The 20,686-nt window shown below is 40.1% G+C and overlaps 1 protein-coding gene across 9 annotated transcripts in view; it reads left to right on the top strand.

The window, feature by feature from the left end:
* The window catches only part of DUSP22 (dual specificity phosphatase 22), a 75,243-nt gene that overhangs the window by 19,343 nt on the left and 35,214 nt on the right, over window positions 1–20,686 (top strand). For 8 of the 9 annotated variants that reach the window (XM_072603669.1, XM_072603671.1, XM_072603666.1 and 5 more), the window contains one exon: window positions 9,516–9,598. In XM_072603669.1, the coding sequence (XP_072459770.1) occupies window positions 9,573–9,598 (26 nt within the window). In that variant the 5' untranslated portion in view covers window positions 9,516–9,572. Of the gene's footprint in view, window positions 1–9,515; window positions 9,599–13,511; window positions 13,970–20,686 lie in introns of those variants that run through there. The other variant, XM_072603674.1, reaches the window with a different exon arrangement.

Here is a 20,686-nt window from a genome sequence, read left to right as displayed (position 1 = left end):
GGGTGTAATTCCTCTTTTGCATGGTAGCCTTTCAGAGTTTAAAGATGGCTGTTGGATCATCCCTCCTGCCCACAGATCCCCTTTCTGCCACATGTTTTCCAAGCCAAACATGCCCAGTTCATTGACCTGGTCCTTAGGATGGTATGAATTCAAGGCTCTCACCAGACTTGCCATTCTTTTCCAGATATGGTCCATTTTGTCTGTCTTTCCAAAATGTGGTGCTCATCACTAGATTCTATCTGTCAGATATGGGCCTGCCAGGACAGGGTGAAATGGGACTCTTACTTCCTGGCTCCAGACACTGTTCTTCCATTAATGAAGTCTAAGATAACATAACCTTTAAAAGAAGCATTAAATTACCTTTTTTTTTTTTAGCAGCCACAACATACTGATAACTCATTAGCTTGCAGTTCACTAAAAGATAATTAGATAGATAAGAACATTTATTAAGTGTTTTCTATGTGCCAGGCATTCTGAAATGCTAGGAATAAAATATAAGTAAAAGGAAAGACAGTCCCTTCCCATCAGTTGGAGAGGGGGGCTGTCACAGGAATGGAGATACTTTCTGGGGAAAGAAGGTTGATGGGGGGAATAGTGGTGAAGTTAGGAGGGTCAGGAGTGCAATTCTCATTTCTCTGTCTTCTCTATAAGGGGTATTGTAACTGATTTTGTGAAGTGCTCCTGGAGGAACAAAACTAATTGGCAAGACAGCCCACCCTGAGGGAGAAAGAGGTGCAGTGTACCAAGTAGGTCAAGGTTGTCACTACTCCCCTTCAGGCAGGGATAGAGGTAGCCTAAAACCCTGAACCTAAAAACTCCTGCAATAGCAGTGTTCTTTAGACCTCTTGCAGTGTTCTTTGAGAGGAGTCAACCTTGAGAAGAAGTTGTCCACCATCCTTACAGCCACCAGTACCAATCATCTAACAACTGCCACCAGTGGGGCAGTCACGCCAGCCTAGTTGAAGTACCAGGGCCTCCTGAGGGAGAGACAGGAGGTACCAACCAGGTAGGTCAAGCCACTTCAGTCATTACCTCCTCTCAGACCATGGTGGAAATGCCCAGATTACTGAGCCCAAGAAATATCAGTATCCTGCCCCTCAAAAATCAGAAAGACTGACCCTGCCTCCTTCTTGGCCTTTGCAGCCATTGAGGGGAATCACCCTTGTGAAGAAGGGACCCGGTATCCTTGCCAATACTGACTGTCATTTAACTACCACTGACTGGCAAAATGAAAAGCAAATAATAAATAAGCAAAATAATAATAAATAAGGAAAAATGGTAAGCAGATGAGCCTCGAGAGCAGTAGCAGCCTTCAGACCACCACCTTGGTTTCTAGCCCTACCCCCAAAGGCACCATTCAGGGAAGCAGCTCTTGTGGAAATATGACCTGGCAATTTTGTCTGCAGGTGCTGTGGTCCCTGCATCCTCAGCAACCACAGTTACTGAATGCCCAGAAAAGAAAGCTCTTGTCACCAGAGTCCTTGGCACTGTCAAATAATGTAACATCAGAAATAGATATGGTTTGTATTAGTAGAGATGACATTAAGAAAGATATATTACCATCTGCTTTGCTGTTGCACCCTAAGGACCACTGAGAGTTTCCATCTGACTTGTAACTGAAACCTTCTGTATGTGTTGTCTCCCCTTATTAGATGTGAGAGTCTTGAGAGCAAAGACTGTCTTGCTTTTCTGTTTGTATCTCCAGTGCTTATCCTTGCCTTGTCATGTAATAATTGCTTAATAAATGCTTTTTCATTCATTCATCTTCCTGATGAATTAGTTTAGTAACCTTGTTGAACAATTTGACATGACTTTTTCTTAGTGAACCCATAGAAGTTCCAAGTAATCACCTCTTTGTTTTCTAGGTGCTTACAGAGCATCCTTTTCAGGCTCTATCCCAGAATTTCACCAATATTTTACATGAACCTTACTAACTTTCTTGGATAAGATTTGCTGCTTCCAGTTCCATGATATCTCTCTTGTTGGATAACCATTAATGTTTCAAAAGTCACATCTGTAATTTCTTTTTATAGTCACAAATGTAATTCACTTTGGCCAGATGATATTGAATTAATTGAGGTCAGCTGGGCATTTTTTTTAAAGTTTCCTCTACTCCATTACCTAATTTTCCCCCTATCATGGGCAGGCCAAAGATCATTCTTCTTGGTAGGGAAGAGAGAAACCACAAAGGAGCTAAGTTCTTTTCTCCTCATTGTCCATTATTTCCTTAGCCACTCCAAAAGAGTTCTTCTTTCCCTTCGCTGATTTTCTTCTTGGTTCCAACCCAGCTTTAATGAAAGCCTTTTGTGGATTTTAGCATTTATCATAATTCTTTACTCATGTTAGTCATTAGGATTCTTGACACTCTCCTTGCCATTCTTTGTCATTCATCTTGTTACCTGTCCTTTCTTCTTTCTTTTGTACAAATAACCTCAGTTGTTTTTTATTTTTTACCTTTCTCTAACCCTCCTCATCCAACCATTTGCCAGATCCTGTCGACTGTACGTTCAGTCACTTCAACAGATATTTATTAGGTGCCTGTTGAGTGCGTCTGGTCCTGGGCAAGGGGCAGTGGGATGGTGGTGGTGGTAATAAGACCCTTGTCTCATAAAACTTAAGGTCTAAAAGAGGGAAAAAACCCACATGACTACATACACAATGGTATTTGATAAGTACCCTTGAAAGGTAAGGTGTAAAACAAAATACTATTTGTAAATTGCTTAACACATTGTCTGGCATATTGTAGGCACCATAGAAATGCTTCTTCCCTTCCCTGCCCCCTATATCTGTGTCTGTTCCAGTCTTTCAGTCTCTCTCCAGAGTACATCAGCTATTTCCCCTAGTCTGTAGTACTCTAGAGCCAAAGATGAATGTGGAAGATGTTTTATAAATGTTTTGTTGAGTTGAATTCTCTTACCACGTACCATTCTTTTTTCCCCCTTTGATCTTTACCCAAATGTTTTCCACTGTGCTTTTCACTTCAAGTTTTGGATTTCCATGCAGGTTGTTGGTTGTTGCTTCTTCCTCTTTTACAGTAATCTTAGAGGTATCTTTTACTCTTCCCTTCCTCTGTCCCTCCACATCTGATCCATTGCCCAATTCTGCTGATTTTCCTTTTTATATTCAATTCACCAAATAATTATTTCAGTATTCAGTGTTCCTCTAGCTCTTTCCCTAACCAATCTGTTTCTTTAGAATGAGGTGTATTTTTTCATTGTTATTCTCCAGACATGTTGTTTTTCCTACCTGATCTTGGTGACATAGATGAGCTCATATTTATTGACTCAAATTAAGATATGAAGTTCACTTTCTCTATGACCCATAAGTAGTGCTTTGATGTCTGGGCCACTGAGATTGTGAATGTTATTTTTTAAAAACCAGCCTTCCTGACCATATTTATAGAGAGTGTCTTGGCACACAGTAGACTCTTAATAAATATTGACTGATTGATATTGTGCTAGCTTAAAATAAATAGGATATATAAAAGAAAGGAGAGAAAGAAGCATTGTATATTAAGAAAATGTTTGTGTGAGGAATTCAGGAATTAGAGCAGAGAGCATGAGAGAGATTTTGGGAGAAGATTAAGAAGGAAAAAGAAAAGCTCTCTAAAGAAATTGGTGTGGATGCATAGGCAACTCATAAATCAGCTTAGAGCTTAAAAAAACAGAGGCTACTTGCAGGGTCAGGTAATGGAAAATGACTGACAAATCTGGTATACTTATTATATAAGAATAGTATCAGGAGTGCTAACATTCAGACTAAGCTAGTTAAGAAAAACTAAGGTTAACAAAAGATTTTTTTAAAAAGCTCGTGGTTTGGGGTAAGAAAGAATGAAAAAGGATAGGATGCATGCTTAGAATGGATAAGACAGTGACAAGTGATGATAGAAGATAGAACTAGTTAATTAAAAAAAATTATGTGAGAAATATTAATCAAAGCAACTTGAGACGCAACCCCTCATATCTGAGTGCTTGAAGAGAGACCGAGAAGACTTGAGTGAAAGCATGTCCCTTAAAGTCACAAGTATTGAAGGGAGAACAGCTGCGAGGCATTGTTGTCTATCACCTCATTTTCATAGGATTGTTTTCAGGCTTATGAAGGATCTATTTCAGAAACTATAAATCAGAAGAACTCTTTGGGGACTGAGAAAACTGTAAGTACATTTTTGTACTTAGAGTTTGTGTTTTAGTTGCAAGAGAAAATAAGACACTAGAGATTGGGAAAATGAGAAGACATGGTTGCTGCTGCCCAAAGAGAAAGCTGACGAAAGACTGAAGCAGAGCCACCCCTTGGTATCTGGAGGGGCTGGGGAATGGATCAGAAGAGAAGAGTAGCTGCTTCAGGCTTAAGCCTAGCAAACTCTCAGGTTTCTCTTGGAGCTGTTTTGTTTGGAGAGGAACTGTATGGTTGCTGAGAACTTATTGGAGAAAGCAGAATCTTGCTGTGTGAGGGGTTGGTTTGCCTTGACTGCATTTATTGCCATGTAAAGTTGAGAACTGACTGGAGATAGGCAAGGCCTGCTGCTGATCTAGGAGCTTTTTGGATTGGATGAGAACCCTGTAACTCTTGAGAGCTCATTGAAGAAGCAGAATACTGCTGTGTGAACTGCGGGCTGGGCTTGTCTGTATTGCCCAGAGAGCAGATCTGAGGAACTTTGCAGTTCTCTACGATTTAAGGGAACTGTTTGTCATTGAAATAGCTTGATAGCCCAGGAGTAACATATAAGTAGCTTTGTTCAGCCCCAAGGGAGCAGAGAAAAGGAGCTAATGACATATGGGACAGATTTGTCCCTAAGAGAGACCACCAGTATCCAAGTCTATAGTCTAGAGTCATGAACTCTGATAAAAGTTAAAATGTGCTAAGTGCATAGAGATGGTATTTTTTCTTTAAAGCATGATTGGGAGTCTCCAGAAGATGACAATGTGTTAGTCTAATACATACAATCTAATTAGAGTAGATAAAATAATAATCCAGTAGCTAGCTTTGCTTACACATTGTGAATTTTTTCAAAGACAAGCAGTGAGGCAGGGAATGGGAATGAGAAAGGTCAGCTCTTTACTTAGCCCTGACTTAGCATTTTTTCAGAACTTGATATGCACCAAATTGAATGTCATCTGATTGTCTGAGGAAGCAGTTACAGGATCATAGGATTTTAGATTTAGAGTTAGAAGTGACTTCAGAAGCCCTCTACTCCAACCCCTTGATTTTACAGATGGGGCCTGGGGAGCTTGGATGACTTGCCCAAAGCCAGAGAAGCAATAAACATAAAAAATGAGATTTGAATTCTGATCTTCTAACTCCAGAACCAGGGGACTTTTCCACTATATGTATATATGTACACACACACATATTGTTTCATCTTCACACATTTTATATTTCTCCAGTAAACAGAAAATTCTCCAGAAAATAGGAACTCTGTGAAGGCAGAGATGGGCTTGTTTGTTTTTGAATCCCCTACACTTACTACTCTGCCTGGAACTTGTTCAGTCATTTCCAGTTATGTCCAACTCTTTGTGACCTCATTTGGGGGTTTTCTTGGCAGAGATACTGGAGTGGTTCACTATCTCTTTCTCCAGGTCATTTTACAGATGAGAAAACTGAGGCCAAAGGGTTAAGTGACTTGCCCAGGGTCACACAGCTGGTTAAGTTTCTGAGGCAGATTTGAACCTGACTTCAGTCCTGATGCTCTACCCACTTCCCCTTCTAGCTACCTGGGACTTACTGGGTGCTTAATAAATCTTTGTTAAATTCTGTTTTACAGAGAGGACATTTTGTTCTCCCTCATATTGGAAAAGGAGGGTATGCTAAAAACAGTTGTGTGGGCAGCCTATCATGATGTTACATGTTGAAACTATGACTATGTTGGTAAATTCAGTTTTCTGACTTAGGAATGGTATTAAAACTTGGAATTATGGAAATGCTTGCCTTATTCCATAAGTTAAAAATGAAAATAAAAATTTTTTTAAAAGAAAATTGGTAGCAGAGAGGAATGCCTTGATTTCTAAGACGCCAGTCACCTGGTGCATTACTCTACAAATTTGTCCAGGTGATCTCACTGCTGTTTTTATGCTGAGGGAGGAACCTGCTTGAGACTTCATGCATAATTTCAGCATATGCTGATAACTTGTAGTCTCTGGGTGTTTCAAGACCTATAAAAAGTGTTTGATAACTTGTAGTCTCTGGGTGTTTCAAGACCTATAAAAAGTGTTTAAACTCATAGCTTTTGAATAAGAGTACTTCTAGAGCCAAGATTTGTTGCCTTAACTGAGCTAACAGGAACTGGAAGTATATGAGGTTTACTGTCATGAGAAAAAAATATTTACTAATCACAGAATTTTCAGAGTTGGCAGGAACTTCAGCAACCAGCTAGGTGAAGCTACTGTACAATACACCTGACAAGCAGACATCTGGCCTCTGTCTGAAGATCCCCCATGGGAGTGGGAACCTACTACACTCCTAACCTTGATCCAGGGAACCCATTCCCATTTTTGGCTACTTTCAGTTGTTAAGGAGTTTTTCCTGCTATCTATCCTAAATTTTCTCTTTGCAAACTTCCTAGTTCCTTTGCAACTACTCCTAGTTGGGTTTTCTGGGGCCAAGCAAAATAAGTCTAATCCCTCTTTAATATGACAGCTTTTTGAGTACTTGAAGATAGCTTTCATAGGCCCCTTGAGCTTTCTCTTCAGGCTACATGTCTGGTGCTGTTGCTTAGGGAAATGAAGTAGGCATGGTGCTTCAGTCATCAGCTCAGCAGTATCAATGCAGCTAGGATGTGAGCAGAGAAGGGTAAGGGTATAGCACATTTTATAAAACGATGTGGAAAGAGTTAAGGATGTGGATGAATAGGTCTTTGATTTGGAGTTAGAAGTCCTGGCTTTTAACCCTATCTCAGACTCTTACTAGTTGTATGCTTGTGTGTGACACATTGTGATTATATTTGAGCTGTTTACTTCACTGGTGGCAAGGAAAGTACTTGGCAAATTTAAAAATTATCTAGGAATGTGTTGTTTTTTGGTTGTGTCTGCCTCTTTATGACCGCATGAATCATACTGTCCATGGAGTTTTCTTGGCAGAGATAACTGGAGTAATATGCCATTTCCTTCTCCACTAGATTAAGGCAAAAAGGTTAAGTGACCTACCCAGGGTTACACAGCTAGAAGGAACTCAGGTCTTCCTGACTCCAGGCACAGTTCTGTATCCATTGATCTATCTCGGTTCCCCATAGAAATGCGTATTACTAGTTTATTTTTATTTATGTTATATTTAGGCTGAGTTACATTGACATATACATAAATAGGTTAGTATAGGTAGTCAACAGGATACAAAATAGAATTTTTTTTTAAATCCAAAAGCACTTTTTATTTCATGTATTTTAAAAGTGAATTTGAAATCTACAAATCTATTAAAGCTCAAAATATAAGGCAAAATTAAAGGAATCTGTACACAGCCTCATAAAATCTAGAGTTGAAAGGGATCTTCGGGATCCTCTAGACCAGAGCTTTTTAACCTTTTGTGTTGGCAACATGGTGAAACCTGTGGACCTCTTCTAAAAATATAGTTTGAAGTATATAACAAATACACAGGGATTACAGGGGAAACCAATTATGTGGAATTATAGTTAATAAAAATTTTCATGAACCCTAGCCCAATCTCTGTAAGCTAGTCCAGTGCCCTCCTTTCTCAGGTCAGAAGACTGAGGCAAGAAATTAAATTACTTGCTCTTGGTCATGCAGCTGGTAATGGTGTGACTTTAGAGATGTTTACTCTACCTTTGTCCTTGTCTTTGTTTACATCCCATCCTACATGCTCATCTTTGTTGGTATCACACCCATTCAGTAGGATAAGCTCTTAGAAAAGGAGGACAGCGTCTGTTGTGGTTGCTTGTCTGAAACATCACATTGTATTTAATGGCCAGCCTTCCGATGATGTGTGTGTGTGGGAAACCCCAATTAGATCCATATGATTTTAGTGTTGGATGAATGCCCAATTGTCCTTACTCTGAGATGCCAACTTACAATTACTAATGATTAAGGAGAGAGGTCAACAGGATGGCAATACTAGCAGCAGGTTGCATCTGGATTTAAAAAAAGATGTCGTCTGTGGAGACAGTTATAAAGTAAATCAGCATTAGAATTTTAACCCTTTAAAATAATTTTTGCCTTTTACCATATTGTGCCAAAATCTATGACGCTGATTTGGTCTTTGTGATGATTAAAATGGTTCAAGAGATTTACTTCCTGGGTAATTTGATCATTTTATTAGTAGGGCCAGCACATTATTAATGAAAGGATGGTCCTGTGGCCATCACCAGTCCTGGTGATTTTATATACCCTGTTTATATGCCCTTCAAAGAGTAAGTGTACCTGAGGGGTGGCAGTCAACTCTTGACTGAATAACACAGTGGGAGGCATGCTTCATCAAAATGAGGAGCTGAGAGTGACAGACACTATATTGCCTTTGGACCTACTATACCCAGACCACCTGCAGCCTTAGGCAATCTATTCAAAGAATTTACTCCTCCTTCCCAAGCCTGAATAGAACACAATGGTCCTTCACCAGGTTGGGGTCTTGAACAAGAAGGTCCAGTCTCATTATCAGCAATGTCCTTCAAGAGACTGGACTTTTAAAATCAGGGCTGTAGAGAAAGGAGGAACTCTGGATCTTCCTAGTCATTGGTTATTAATAATCATTTTTCTCATCTTTAAGTGATACGTCCCATCCAAGGTGGGAGAGGAGCATGGTGTCAACGCCTCCTTTTTGTAGGGTGCACATTTGTTCTGGGTCTCCACAGAAGGTTCCAGTTCCTCTTGTACTTGAGCAGCCCTGATTTCCATGAATACAAGGTTCTCTTATTTCTCTTCTATAGGCTACTGGGATTCAAGGGGAATGAGGTCCTGGCACCTTGCTGATCCAGGATGCAAATTATTCAATAGCCAATAAGTAATTTCACAGTGATTCTTTTGGGATTCTCAAACTGGAGAGTTTCTATTTCTACCACGGTTCTAATGTGACTGTAGAAGTATAGAATATAGAAGAAACCACATCCTCGTGTGGACTTGTTTGCTCATTCCCAGAGAACTATTTGCTTGACAGGTTTCTGTCCCTTCCACGAGGTGCTGCTTTGTTGTTAGTTTTAACTAAGGTTCGTCTCATTAAAAGATAACTACCTGGTTTTAACTTTTGAAACATCTGAATTGTCATTTGGTCATATTTCAGCACAGCCTCTAATTTACAAATGCTATCTGAGGACTTTGCCTCTTTTCCTAAAGACAAGCATTTAATCAGTTTCATCCATGAAAGCTTGTAAAAAAAAAAAAATGTAAAACCATATATTGGTTTTTAAGTTACTTCTCTTTTTTAGAACCACATACATTTTGAGTATTTCAGTTTATGAAGTTTCAGGAGAGCCAAATTCATATGAGTATTTCTTTTATCCTGTCTTGAGCTTTAAAGCAAGTTGTCAGAAGTTATAAATGTGCTTTATCCTCTTTTTTTGCTTTTCTTTTTGGCTACAGATGCAAGAGATGCTGAGCAGCTAAGCAAGAACAAGGTTACACATATCCTCTCTATCCATGATAGTGCCAGGCCTATGCTCGAGGTAAGACCAGCGCAGCCTTGTCCTGTATGTCCGTGCCTACGTGGACAGCATGTTTTAAAGCCTTAACTTCATTATCTGTAACAATAGTGAACACCTAACATTTCTGTAGCACTAAATGTGGAAATCAAAGTTAATGTTACACCACTGAGTGCCACAGATTTCTGTCTTCTGACTGTGAAATCATTAGCGATTAGTTCTTCCTATTGTTCATCTTTATGTATGTTCATTGATGTTTTTGGTACCAAAATGAAGTCAGGCTCATGGTATTTTCCTGGTGTGGCAACCCTGTTCCCATTGACTCATTGTCAAGGGAGAGAACATGGCCCTCAGCATTTACCTCTGAATGTAAAGCACACTTAAAAAACCATTTTCATTGTCTCTTCCAAAGCCAGCTCCTATGTCTAGTGCTCAGAAAAACTTTGGCACTTCCTTTCCTGAGCTTTCCCACTTAGACTCAATTTTCCATGGTTGGCATTTAGGAAAAAGGCAATTAAACGTCAGTTGAAACTTTTTTTTCCCTGGGGCTCAGCCCCAGAAGAGGCTGGGGCAGAAGCTGTTAGTGTACTTCAAGAGTATCAGGGTAAACAGGGTGTGTCTGCCTGTTGATGTACACTAATTCCAAAAACATTTTCAAGTTTAAGCTGATGGACGGTTTGAGCTGTTGTTCCGGAGTAAAATCTATTTCTGTGAATTACCATTGACCATCTAACTTACAGAAAATAGCCACAAAACCATTTTTATTTTAAAGGTATGTGTTTTTCTTACTTTAGGGTGGGGTGGCTGGAGGGTGGGGGACCAGGAGAGCTTATTCTGAGAGTATGCTGCTTTAGCGTGTTTTCATTGAAATTTACATGTGGCAGGAGTTAAATAGCTTTTACCTGTAAATTCTCCCATTTTCTTTAGGTACTGCATCAGAGTTTCTGTAAGCATGAAGGTTATCCTAAAGTTAATCTGAATATAGAGAAATAAATGAATCTTTAGTTCTCTGAATATTCAGTTGTTTTCAGTCCTATCTGACTCTTTGTGACCCCCCTTGGGGTTTTCGTGGCAAAGATACAGGAGTGGTTGCCCATTTCTTTCTCCAGCTCATTTGACAGATGAGGAAACTGAGGCAAATGGGGTCAAATGACTTGTCCAGGGTCACACAGCTAGTAAGTGTCTGAGACTGAATTTGAATTCAGCTCTTCCTGGCTCTAAGCTGCACACTTTTTCCCATGTCCCACATAGTTGTTTTTTGTTTTGTCAGGGACTTAAGATGTGAAATGTTAGCTAAGTTACCTAGTAAATAGAGCAGGCCTGCACAACCTGCAGCCTGAGGTGATTTACAGCTGGTATGCCAAAGAAATTTTGGCAGCCTGTGAAAAATGTAGAGGAAAACATCTTTTGTACGTAGACATCTGTGGGCCGTAAGCGGCAGGCTGCAGGTTGTGCAGGCCTGAGACAGAGCATTGGACTTGCACTTAAGTTCACATCTTGCGTGAGCACTATTGTTATTAAGCATTTAGAAAATACCCAGTATTTACCAAGGGTTCCCTAATGATTTTGTGTTCTGGTACAGCATAGGACAGTTAGTTTTATTTTTAGAAGTAGGGAAGTCAGGGCTCCAACAAGTTAACCTTAAAAGAAGTTGTATGGTAGACTATGAGTTCCATTGGCTCTGGAGCTGCCATATAGCGCCCAGTCCTGTACCCAGTGCCAGCGCAGGGGTCCTTTGTAATCTGATCAGTATACCATTCCACTTACTTACCGTCGCCACCCTTCCAAGGTCCACTTCTGGTATCTCCACCTCACTGTACTTCAGCCCCAGCTCCGGCATCAAAGGCCTCTACTTCTGACCACCTGAGTTTCTTGGGCTGGAAAAATGTCTCACCTTAATGTGGGCCATTTGGAGAGGAAATCCCCTCCAAAGCTGAGAGAGTTTGGTTGGAATGTCCCCTCTACTTTGCCATCTTGCCTCTACCTCAAGACTATTGTGGTAGAGTTCCTTAGAGTACTCTGACTCTACTTCTTTGTTAATCTCATTGAACCAGATCATTGATACTATAAACCAATGTCCTGGCTTAGGTGCAAAGGCCGTGATCCAGGAGCAAAGGTGAGTTAAAAGATGTGCTCAGACTCAATAGGCATATGATGTCTGGACTGCCTTTTTCAAGACCATGGGGTGTGGGGCTAGAGCTCCCTGTTCTTGTAGGTTTGGAAAGCTCTTCCTGAACCTTGATGGAGATGAGTAGTATAGAGAGCAAGGTGAGAGGATAGACTTTTCTTGGGTATCTGATGTCCTTCCTTAAAGCAAGTGCAGTACACAGATTGCCAACCATCCTGGTCAGGTGGCCAGGAGGATAGATGGATCAGAGATGGAAAGAGAGAGAACTGGAACCATCTTGCCCACAGTAGGCACTTTATAAATATCTCTTTTAAAATATTGAATTGAGTGTCCTTAGATTCCTTTGGTTTAGTACAACCCTGCATCTTCACAATTCTGATGAGCGTGGGCCAACCAAGGAATCATAGCCCATCTAACAGCATTAAACACCATTTGTTCAACAGATATTTGAGGGCTTATAATGTGATCAATAGTACCTTGTTGCTGAGGATGCAAAGATGAGGCAGCTAGGTTCAGCCAAGAGATCATGAGGGCCTGAACTAGGACTGTCACAGTTCTGCCTTAAGAGATTAACCAATCTATTTGGATGGAATTTAATAGGTATAAGTTAAGTAATATGCAGGGAGGCTCTAGCAACTGGAGAACTAAGGAGTCTCAACCACAGTTCTTTCTTGCTTTTGTTGATATTTTGCTTGTTTTAAAATTGGGAATTTATCAACACATGTTATATCGAATGATGGGCTGTCCAGTTTCACTTTATTCTTGCCCCATTGTATACTGAAATGACACTTTTCTATTTATTGAAACAATTCCTAAGCCTGTCTTTAACTCTGAGTGTCAAGTACCAATACTGTGATATGCCAGGGCAGTAAGGAGGGATAGGCTTGGGGATACCCTCGGGATAGGGGATATCTGAATATCCCTGGAGTCCTAAAAAATTTTCCTATTAATTGATATGCATTGATTGAATCCTTATTCTGTGCCCAGAATTGCTAGGTTGCTGCAGGGAATACTAGAGGATATATCACTAGTGCCCCACCTTTCAGGGGTTTATAACCTTAAAGAGGATAGAAATGCTTCTTAATAGTTTCCATCATCAGCTTCCCTTAAGAGAGTTGACCAGGACTATCATCCTTCTCAACAGCCTGAGGCCAAAATGAACCTGGACATATAGGGTAGTTTGGAACCTCATCGCTGTGCCTTGGGTTCAAGGTTTGGGCATTGCCTCTTTGATTGCCTTTTTGAAGGATTTGTTAACCTCTTTGAATATAGGGCTAGTTAACCATATGTTGTGAGTAGAATCAGGCTCAGTATTATAAAAAGAAAGGATACTGTTAAGTATTGCTTTTCCAGATGGATCTATCTTCAGGCAGCATTACATAGACTAGTCACTTAACTTAGCTTCCTTAGGGATAAAAATGAGAGGACTGGATTTGATGACTCCTGTAGTCCCTTCTGTCTCTAAAACCATAATCTTATAATCTTACCTAGAGTTGTAGATAGGTAAGAGTGAGAAAATTGGAGAACATCAGTTTATTTTAGCGAACTGACTAAAGCAAGCTATGACTTAATAAGGAAGCCCCCTCAGCTAGTTTTGCACATCATTTCCATTCCAGGGCTACCCAACATTTCTTTAGCAATATATTGAGGAGGGAGGTAAACCACATACATAAAGTTATATGGAAAAATGGTATTATAAAATTGGAAGGGACTTGGAAATCATCTTGGCCAGGGATTTTTAACCTTTTTTTTTTTAATATCATAGGGCCCTCTGGCAATCTGGTGCAGGCTGTGGATTCTTTCTTGGGATATTGTTTTTCAATGCATAAAATACAATATATATAGGATTTTACAAAGGAAATGAATTCTTGAAATATAGTTATCAGTATATATGTATATGTGCACACACACATACACACACACACACACACACACACACACACACACACATACACATACACATACACAAGTTCATGGACCCCATGAACTCATTTTACAGTTGAGAAAACAGTTCTGGAGAGCTAAAAAGACTTGTCTAGGGTCATAGTTAGAGTTTCCCTGAATCCCAGTTCAACGTTTTTCCCCTTCTGCTGTATATCTTCTGGTCTGACTGTTACTTAGGGTACCTAAGATCTTCTGATTTCAGTAGGAATGTTTGTTCTGCATACCTTGGCTAGTAAAAAAAGAAATTATTCTTCTAGCTTATTCCTTTTTAGGTGTGATACCTTCATAGAACATGAGAGTGAATTTTTGCAACCTAGTTAAAGGTAAGCCATTCTGAAAATCTAGATTTGGAATTCAAATAAACCAGAATTTTTCTTACTTTATTTCCAATATCAAGGAAATTTTCCTTTTCTAACTAGGATGTCCAGGAAGAACATGTTGTTTAGTTGTTTTTCAGTTGTGTCCAACTCTTTGTAACTCCATTTGGAGTTTTCTTTGCAGAGATCCTGGAGAGGTTTCCCATTTCTTTCTTCAGCTCATTTTATAGATGAGGAACTGAGGCAAATTGGGTAAAGTGACTTGCCCAGGAACACACAGCTAGTAAGTGTCTGAGGCTGGATTTCAACTCACTGAAGATGAGTCTGTCTCCAGGCCTCTATTCACTTTGCTACCTAGCTGCCCCAAGGAAATAGAATGAGACAAAGGTATTCCTGTAGAACTGTCTTACTAGTTTTCAGTTATACTTAGGGCATACATTTGGGTGTTTCTCTGACATAAAATCATGTAGGGCTAGTTCTGGGCCCAGCCTGGGCTGGAGAAGAAGCAACCTAGGTCTTATTTTCATTTTTGACTTTGAATTTGAAAACTTTTTTTATTGTTTATCAAAAAAGCACTTCCCAGGTCCCCCTAGAATTGCTTGCCTAGGGAATTGTTCCTTGGAGAGCAGAACTTCTGCAGTGAATAAATATTTGTCAAATTTGAGTCATTCAGAGACTGTAGAGGGAATCTTTTGCCTGAGGGATGAGGGAGAAGGTTTCGTGAAAGAGGTGGCAAATTAACGTGGCTTTGGAGGAAAGGCTGAACAACCCCAGACAGAGTAAAGTCCTGTAGAGTTCATTGTAGTCATGGGGAACAGCATTAATTAAAGATACAGAAATAGAGCAGAGCCAGGAAGTGGCTAAAATGTAGACGATGTAAAGGGACTCAGTGTTAAGACAAGGCTGAGAAGACAGCTGAGTGCCAGATTGTGGAGAGCCTTGAATGCCAGGATTGGGAATTTATACTTTAATAAGCAGTGGGGAAGCACTGATATTTTTTTTCCAGCGAAGAAATGATGTGATGACACCGACCCATTAGGATAATTAACAGATCACTTGAAAGGTGACATTTTAATTTCAAGACTGATTCCGAGAGCCTGTGCTATGGAGTTAGATAGCACTGATATTCCTTATTTTGAATGTACTAAATGGTATTTGTCTTGTTGTAGAGTGAACAGGTGTGAGCACAGTGCTGTTTTGGTCAGGACCCGTATCTTGTCCCTGGTTTGGGGAATAGTTGTTCCTTTTTAGCAAAGTAGGTGCTTTTTTGAGTCAAAACCCCACTGTTGTACATGTGGAGTATCATCTGTTGTTTGTTGGTACAGAAGAAATAATATTGGCTATCTGCCAGTAAAGGGTTATTACTCCCCCACCCCCCCACCCCATATGTCTTTCTAATGTAAATTTTTCAGAGTATGTTTCATTTTTCATTCTTTGTCTTTTACCAGAGCACCTGCAGGAAGCTGAGTTATTTACTTTTGACATAATTTTTTTAAAAAAGTATCCTTATTCCCTATGCAGTGCTAAAATAGCCATTAGAATGTAAATGTCCATACTATATACTTTCTGGCATCCATAGATAACATGCCCCTATGCAAACTTGGGTGTATACCAGATTTGGTGAGATACTGGCTTCAGTGCTGTCATTTTAAAAACTGATGAGTTATAAATTTTGTAGCAGGAAGAATTAAGCTTAAATAAAAATGAGATGATTTTGACAGTGTCTGTTCTTGAAGATATTAGAAATAGTGTTGTTTTTTTTCTTTCATTTGGAAGACACAATGGCATGGCCAAAGCATTAGACTTGTAAGACTCAGGCATCATAGGATCTCGTAGAAAGAGAAGGTAGGGCCCTCAGAAGCCAACTAGTTTTACAGATGAGAAAACAGGACGAGAGAGATAAGGTGCTTTGCCCAAGGTCGTACAGGTAGTATCAGAGGCATGCTTTGAGTCCATTTCCTTTGATTGTAAAACTAGTGCTCTTTCTAGAATTTACCAAAATTTAAAGACATTAGGGAATCTCTCCTTTTCCCCTCACTAAGATCTTTGATCTGGCCCCTGATCAGCCCTAGGGGGACAGTAGAAAGAATAATTGATTCTGAGCAATCAGAAGACTTAAATACAATCTCAGAGGCTTACTATCTGTGTGACCTTGGACAAAGAATTTAACCTTTCTTTGCCTCAGTTTCCCTATTTATAAAATAAGCTTTTTAAAATTTTTTTTTTTTTGCTGCTTGTTTTTTCTGTGTCTGTATATATGCTCAGGTCTCCCTTATCCTTAAAAAAACATCCTTTCCTCCACCCTTTGGCTCTTTAAGCTATCATGCTATCCTTTTTCTCCCCTTCACTGCCAAAATTCTAGGATGAGTTGTCTGTGCTCTTTGTCTACACTTTTTACCACTCTATCCCTTTGCAGTGTTATCTGACTTTCTGCAAAGTAGATATCAGACACTCTTCTCTCCAAAGATGCTATTAATGGTTTCCTCATCATCTAATACAGTTTTAGCCTTCTTTGATCACTTGCAGCATTTGGCATGTTAACCACCTCTCCCTCTCCCCCTCTCCCTCCCCCTCTCCCTCTCCCTCCCTCTCAATCTCTCTCCCTCTCAATCTCTCTCTCATAATCTCCTTTGACTTCCATGACCTTCTATTCTTGCTCCTTAATTTCCTCTCTTCCTTAAACATGCAGTGACACTGCCCTCCACCCCCCACCCTCCCAGACTCTCTTTTTGGCCTCTTTTCCTCTATATTGTCTGCTCTGATGAGCAGACAATACTCCTAATGGCTTCCATTATCACTCTTATGCAAATGACTTCTAAGTCTGACTCTCCAGCCCAGACCTGTCCCCAGAGCTCCAACCTAAGTTATCTCTGCTTGTCAACATCCAGATATTGGTCATGACAACACTAATTAGCTTTTTCTGAACTTTTTCCTTTCTGCCTAACAAACTCCATATTGTGTCCAGATCTGTTCTATTGTAAGTTCCTTACAGCAGGGACTGTTTCTTATTATAACCCCAGTACCTAGTCCAGTATCTTTACCACTTAATAAATGTTGGATTGAATTTGTTATTCTATTGAATTGTTTAATTTATGGTTAATTGAGCCAATGAAGGTTATGGAAAAGAATCATAATATGATCCGAGTGACTGCATTAGCAAGATTACTTGAGCAGCAGTGAAAGAAATGGATTGTAGAGAGAAGACTTAAGGCAGCATGGCAGAGTAGCTGCAACAGTAGTCCAAGACCTTCAGGAGAGTGGTGGCAGTAAATATGGACGGATAGAGGGATGGATGTGAGAGACACCACAGCAGTATCATTGGTGCCTCATACACAGTGGGCATTTAATCAGTGTTTGTTGAATCAAGGGGTTCTTGAGCAGCTCTTAACCTGATGTCTGCTAACTTTAAAAAAAAAATTGACAGCTGTTTGAATATAATTGAATTTTTTTGTGATCTTTTGGTATTATATTTTATGCATTTAAGAACATTATTCTGAAAACTCACCAGACTACCAAAGGTGTCCATGACACAAAAAAAGGAAGAATTCCAGGATTGAAGTAATAAAACCTGTCTATCACCTCTCCAAAGAGGCTTACCAAGAGAACCTGGAGTAGGCATGGATGGCTGGTGGAGGAAGTAGCCCCCATCCAAGCATTGAATCCCCAGCTAGGTTTTAAGTTCTTTACTCATATGACTCCAGGAGGAATTGTTGAATCTTGGGATCGGTGAGTTGTTTGGACAGAAGAATAATATCCTAAAGAGAGGTCTTGAGAGTTTAGATTTTCAGAGATGTTTTAGGAGCCATTAAGGCAAAAGTGGAGGGTTTGCATTGTATGGGTGTGCTAAACACCTGTGGCTTTTTCTGTTGTGCTGTTTGGTGAGATTCACTGCCTCAAAAAAGCCTTTCTCTACAGCCTGAACTCTGTGGCATCTCCAGTGCCATCTCTGCCCTGAAGACCAAAGGCTTGCAGCAGCTTTGATGTGTGTAGGTAAACTTATTTGAAGCCAGCTGAGATTCGAATAGAAATGACTCAGATGGAAGTGATGACAGCAGGTATCGGAAGCTGTCTAGTCGTTGCTATTTCTTGAATTATGTTGTATCTGAGTTTCTTGTATACAGGGGGTCAAGTGAATGGAAAGGCTTCCTAAGGTCTTGAAGTGTGACCTCACATTGAAATTGAGCACCCTAGTGCTTTCAGAGAACCAGAAGAGACTTTGACACATGGCTCGGGCAGGTTTGCATTCAAGCTCTTCTGGGAGGCTAACCCTGTTCTTGAGAAGCTGATTCTTTAAATCACTAATGAAAGAACCAGGCTTAGGGTCCCCATTGTATTTCTTTAGAGATCCTATGGTACTCAGTCCTTTGCTTCCTGTATTTACATCTTTTTTCCTGTTTTCATGTAGCTAAAAGCTGTCATCAAAACTATTCCTTGGCTCTGGTAACTGTCTTGAATGTACTTAAAAGACAGGGTAGGGTGTAAGTAGGAGAAGAGAAGGGTGGAGTGAATAGTGTAACCTAAAACATGATAGCAGCAATGAGCTGGGTCTGGGTGAGCCTTAGTGAGAAGATGGGTCTGACTGGATGGGTGGACAGTCATTTGCAGAAGTAATGAGAAAAGAAGGTGGTTCATTAAAAGGAGGCCAGGTTTTATTTCGTACATCTTAACCTGAATTAAGAGGGCATGAATTCCATGGCCTTTAAAATGTCCCTTCTAATTGAGCAGTTGGTGGGTGCGTTTGTTTCCATATATATTCTAATGTATGTATGCTTTTTTTTCTTCTTCTACTGACCTCCAAGCCCTTTTCTGTCAGTCTTGTGCGTTGGACAGTGATAATTTCCTTGTGACTGAATAACTCTTACCCTTTGGTATAGCTCCGTCAGTCAGCAACCTGAGTGTCCGAGTGGGTGGTACCAGTATTAGAAGTGGGTGGAGGAAGGAGTATTTAAAAAGCTGTAACCTATGGTCTAACCTGAAGGTACTACAGAAAAATATCCAAATTACCATTTTGTCTCCTATCTAGGTTTCCCCAAATGTAGTCTTAACCCTTTTTGAAGCACTCTAGGTAGCAATGCCTATGGCTCAGCCTTTGTTTTACATGCCCCCCCCCCCATGTTGTCAGGTGATGTAATTATCCTTGCATAATCAGAATTGGCACTTTAGTATTTTAACTTTACATTTAATTTAAGGATCTGAATTTTGACATTTTGACCCACAGACAATCTAATACACTTTCTAGTCAGAAATGATGGATTTGTAAACATTGGGGAAGATTATATGTCTTGATCCCTATAAGGGCAGGTTTTCCATTGTTGGTCAGCATTGAATTCATGCCCACTCATAAAGTACTGCCTTAGATACTTTGGAAGATGGAATGATGTGGGAGACTAAATCTCAGTAAATTAGTCTAGAAAGGATTCATGGAGAGGGTGAGTGAGTGTTAAAACAAAGTTCTGAAGGTGAGGAACATTAGAACATTGGTAGAGACAAGTATGGAGGTGTGTGTGGTAGCCAGGCATTCTCTGAGGGAGGAACTGATAAGTTTCTTGATTCAGGGACTGGAGACAGTGAAGTGTAAGATAGATAGACATGGCAGAATCATTGGGAGGAAAGGGAGCATTTATTAAGCTCCTGCTGTATGACAGGCCCGGTGCTAAGCATTTGACAAATATTATCTCCTTTGTAGAGCACACTTTTGCTGAAGTGGGTCAATCTTATGACATTCAATATAGAAAATTAAAATAAGGTTGATATACTCCCCTTCCATATGTGGAGTTGGGGTATGATACCATTTAGATTAAATGATGGTATTTGATGGCAGACCTTAAAGCCTACAATGAAAGTGATACGAATAGTCATTGGTTAGGAACTTACATAGGGTCCATTGGTCAAAAAATTAAAAGGATTAAATTTCCTGGTAACTTACAGAAAAAAAATGTTTTAGACCTAGACTGGTTTTATTGAGGAATGGTTTATGTGATGAATCTGGCTTTCATATTTGCTCTTAATCCTTGTACCCCGTAGGTGGGAGCATATGGGCAATGTATCTCCCCACATCTGGAAGGGGAGGGAGTTAAGATTTAATTTTCTATGAATGGCATAAGTATTTACAGTGACTCATTTAATTATTACTTTTACAAACTTTCCCTCTCTGTGGTATCTTGGGTTGTTGGGAGAGCTCAGGGCAGGGGGGGTGGGCATGGTGCTGTGAGGGCAGGACCTATGTGAGAAATAAGAAATTATCTCTTCCGTTTCAGTTACCACCGCAGTAGGAACAAATGTTATATCAGCATTCATCAGTGGATATGGGCATTGCCAGCAATTTAGTAATGACTTTCTTGGGGAAGTTCATAAAATGAGGGGTGAAAGTGCTGTCTGACCAAACCTTGGTTTCCTTAAGACCGTTACACTCGATGTAAACTCTGATTGAAAGCTTTTTCTTAAGGGCCTTCGTGTGAACATCATAGCCACATTTCCCAAGTTCACGGAGAGACAGTAAGGAGGTAGACAACTTGAGATCACAGACCTTGGGAACCTAGGTGAAGGAAGTCAGTAATTCATGTTTCCAGCATCGCATGGAAGTGGGCAAATGGAAGTGGTGTGATTGAATTGGAAGAAACCTGCACTTTGATGTCAGGAGGTCTGAGTTTTAGTTCTGCATCTGCTGCTGTCACCTCTGTCTACTTACGGAATTAGAGAATTGGAGATTTGGAAGAGATTTTA

Source organism: Notamacropus eugenii, chromosome 4 (genome assembly GCF_028372415.1).
Source record: "Notamacropus eugenii isolate mMacEug1 chromosome 4, mMacEug1.pri_v2, whole genome shotgun sequence".
Classification (NCBI taxonomy): domain Eukaryota; kingdom Metazoa; phylum Chordata; class Mammalia; order Diprotodontia; family Macropodidae; genus Notamacropus; species Notamacropus eugenii.
The sequence above is the reverse complement of the archived record's forward strand: the minus strand, read 5'-3'. Positions and strand labels throughout refer to the sequence as shown.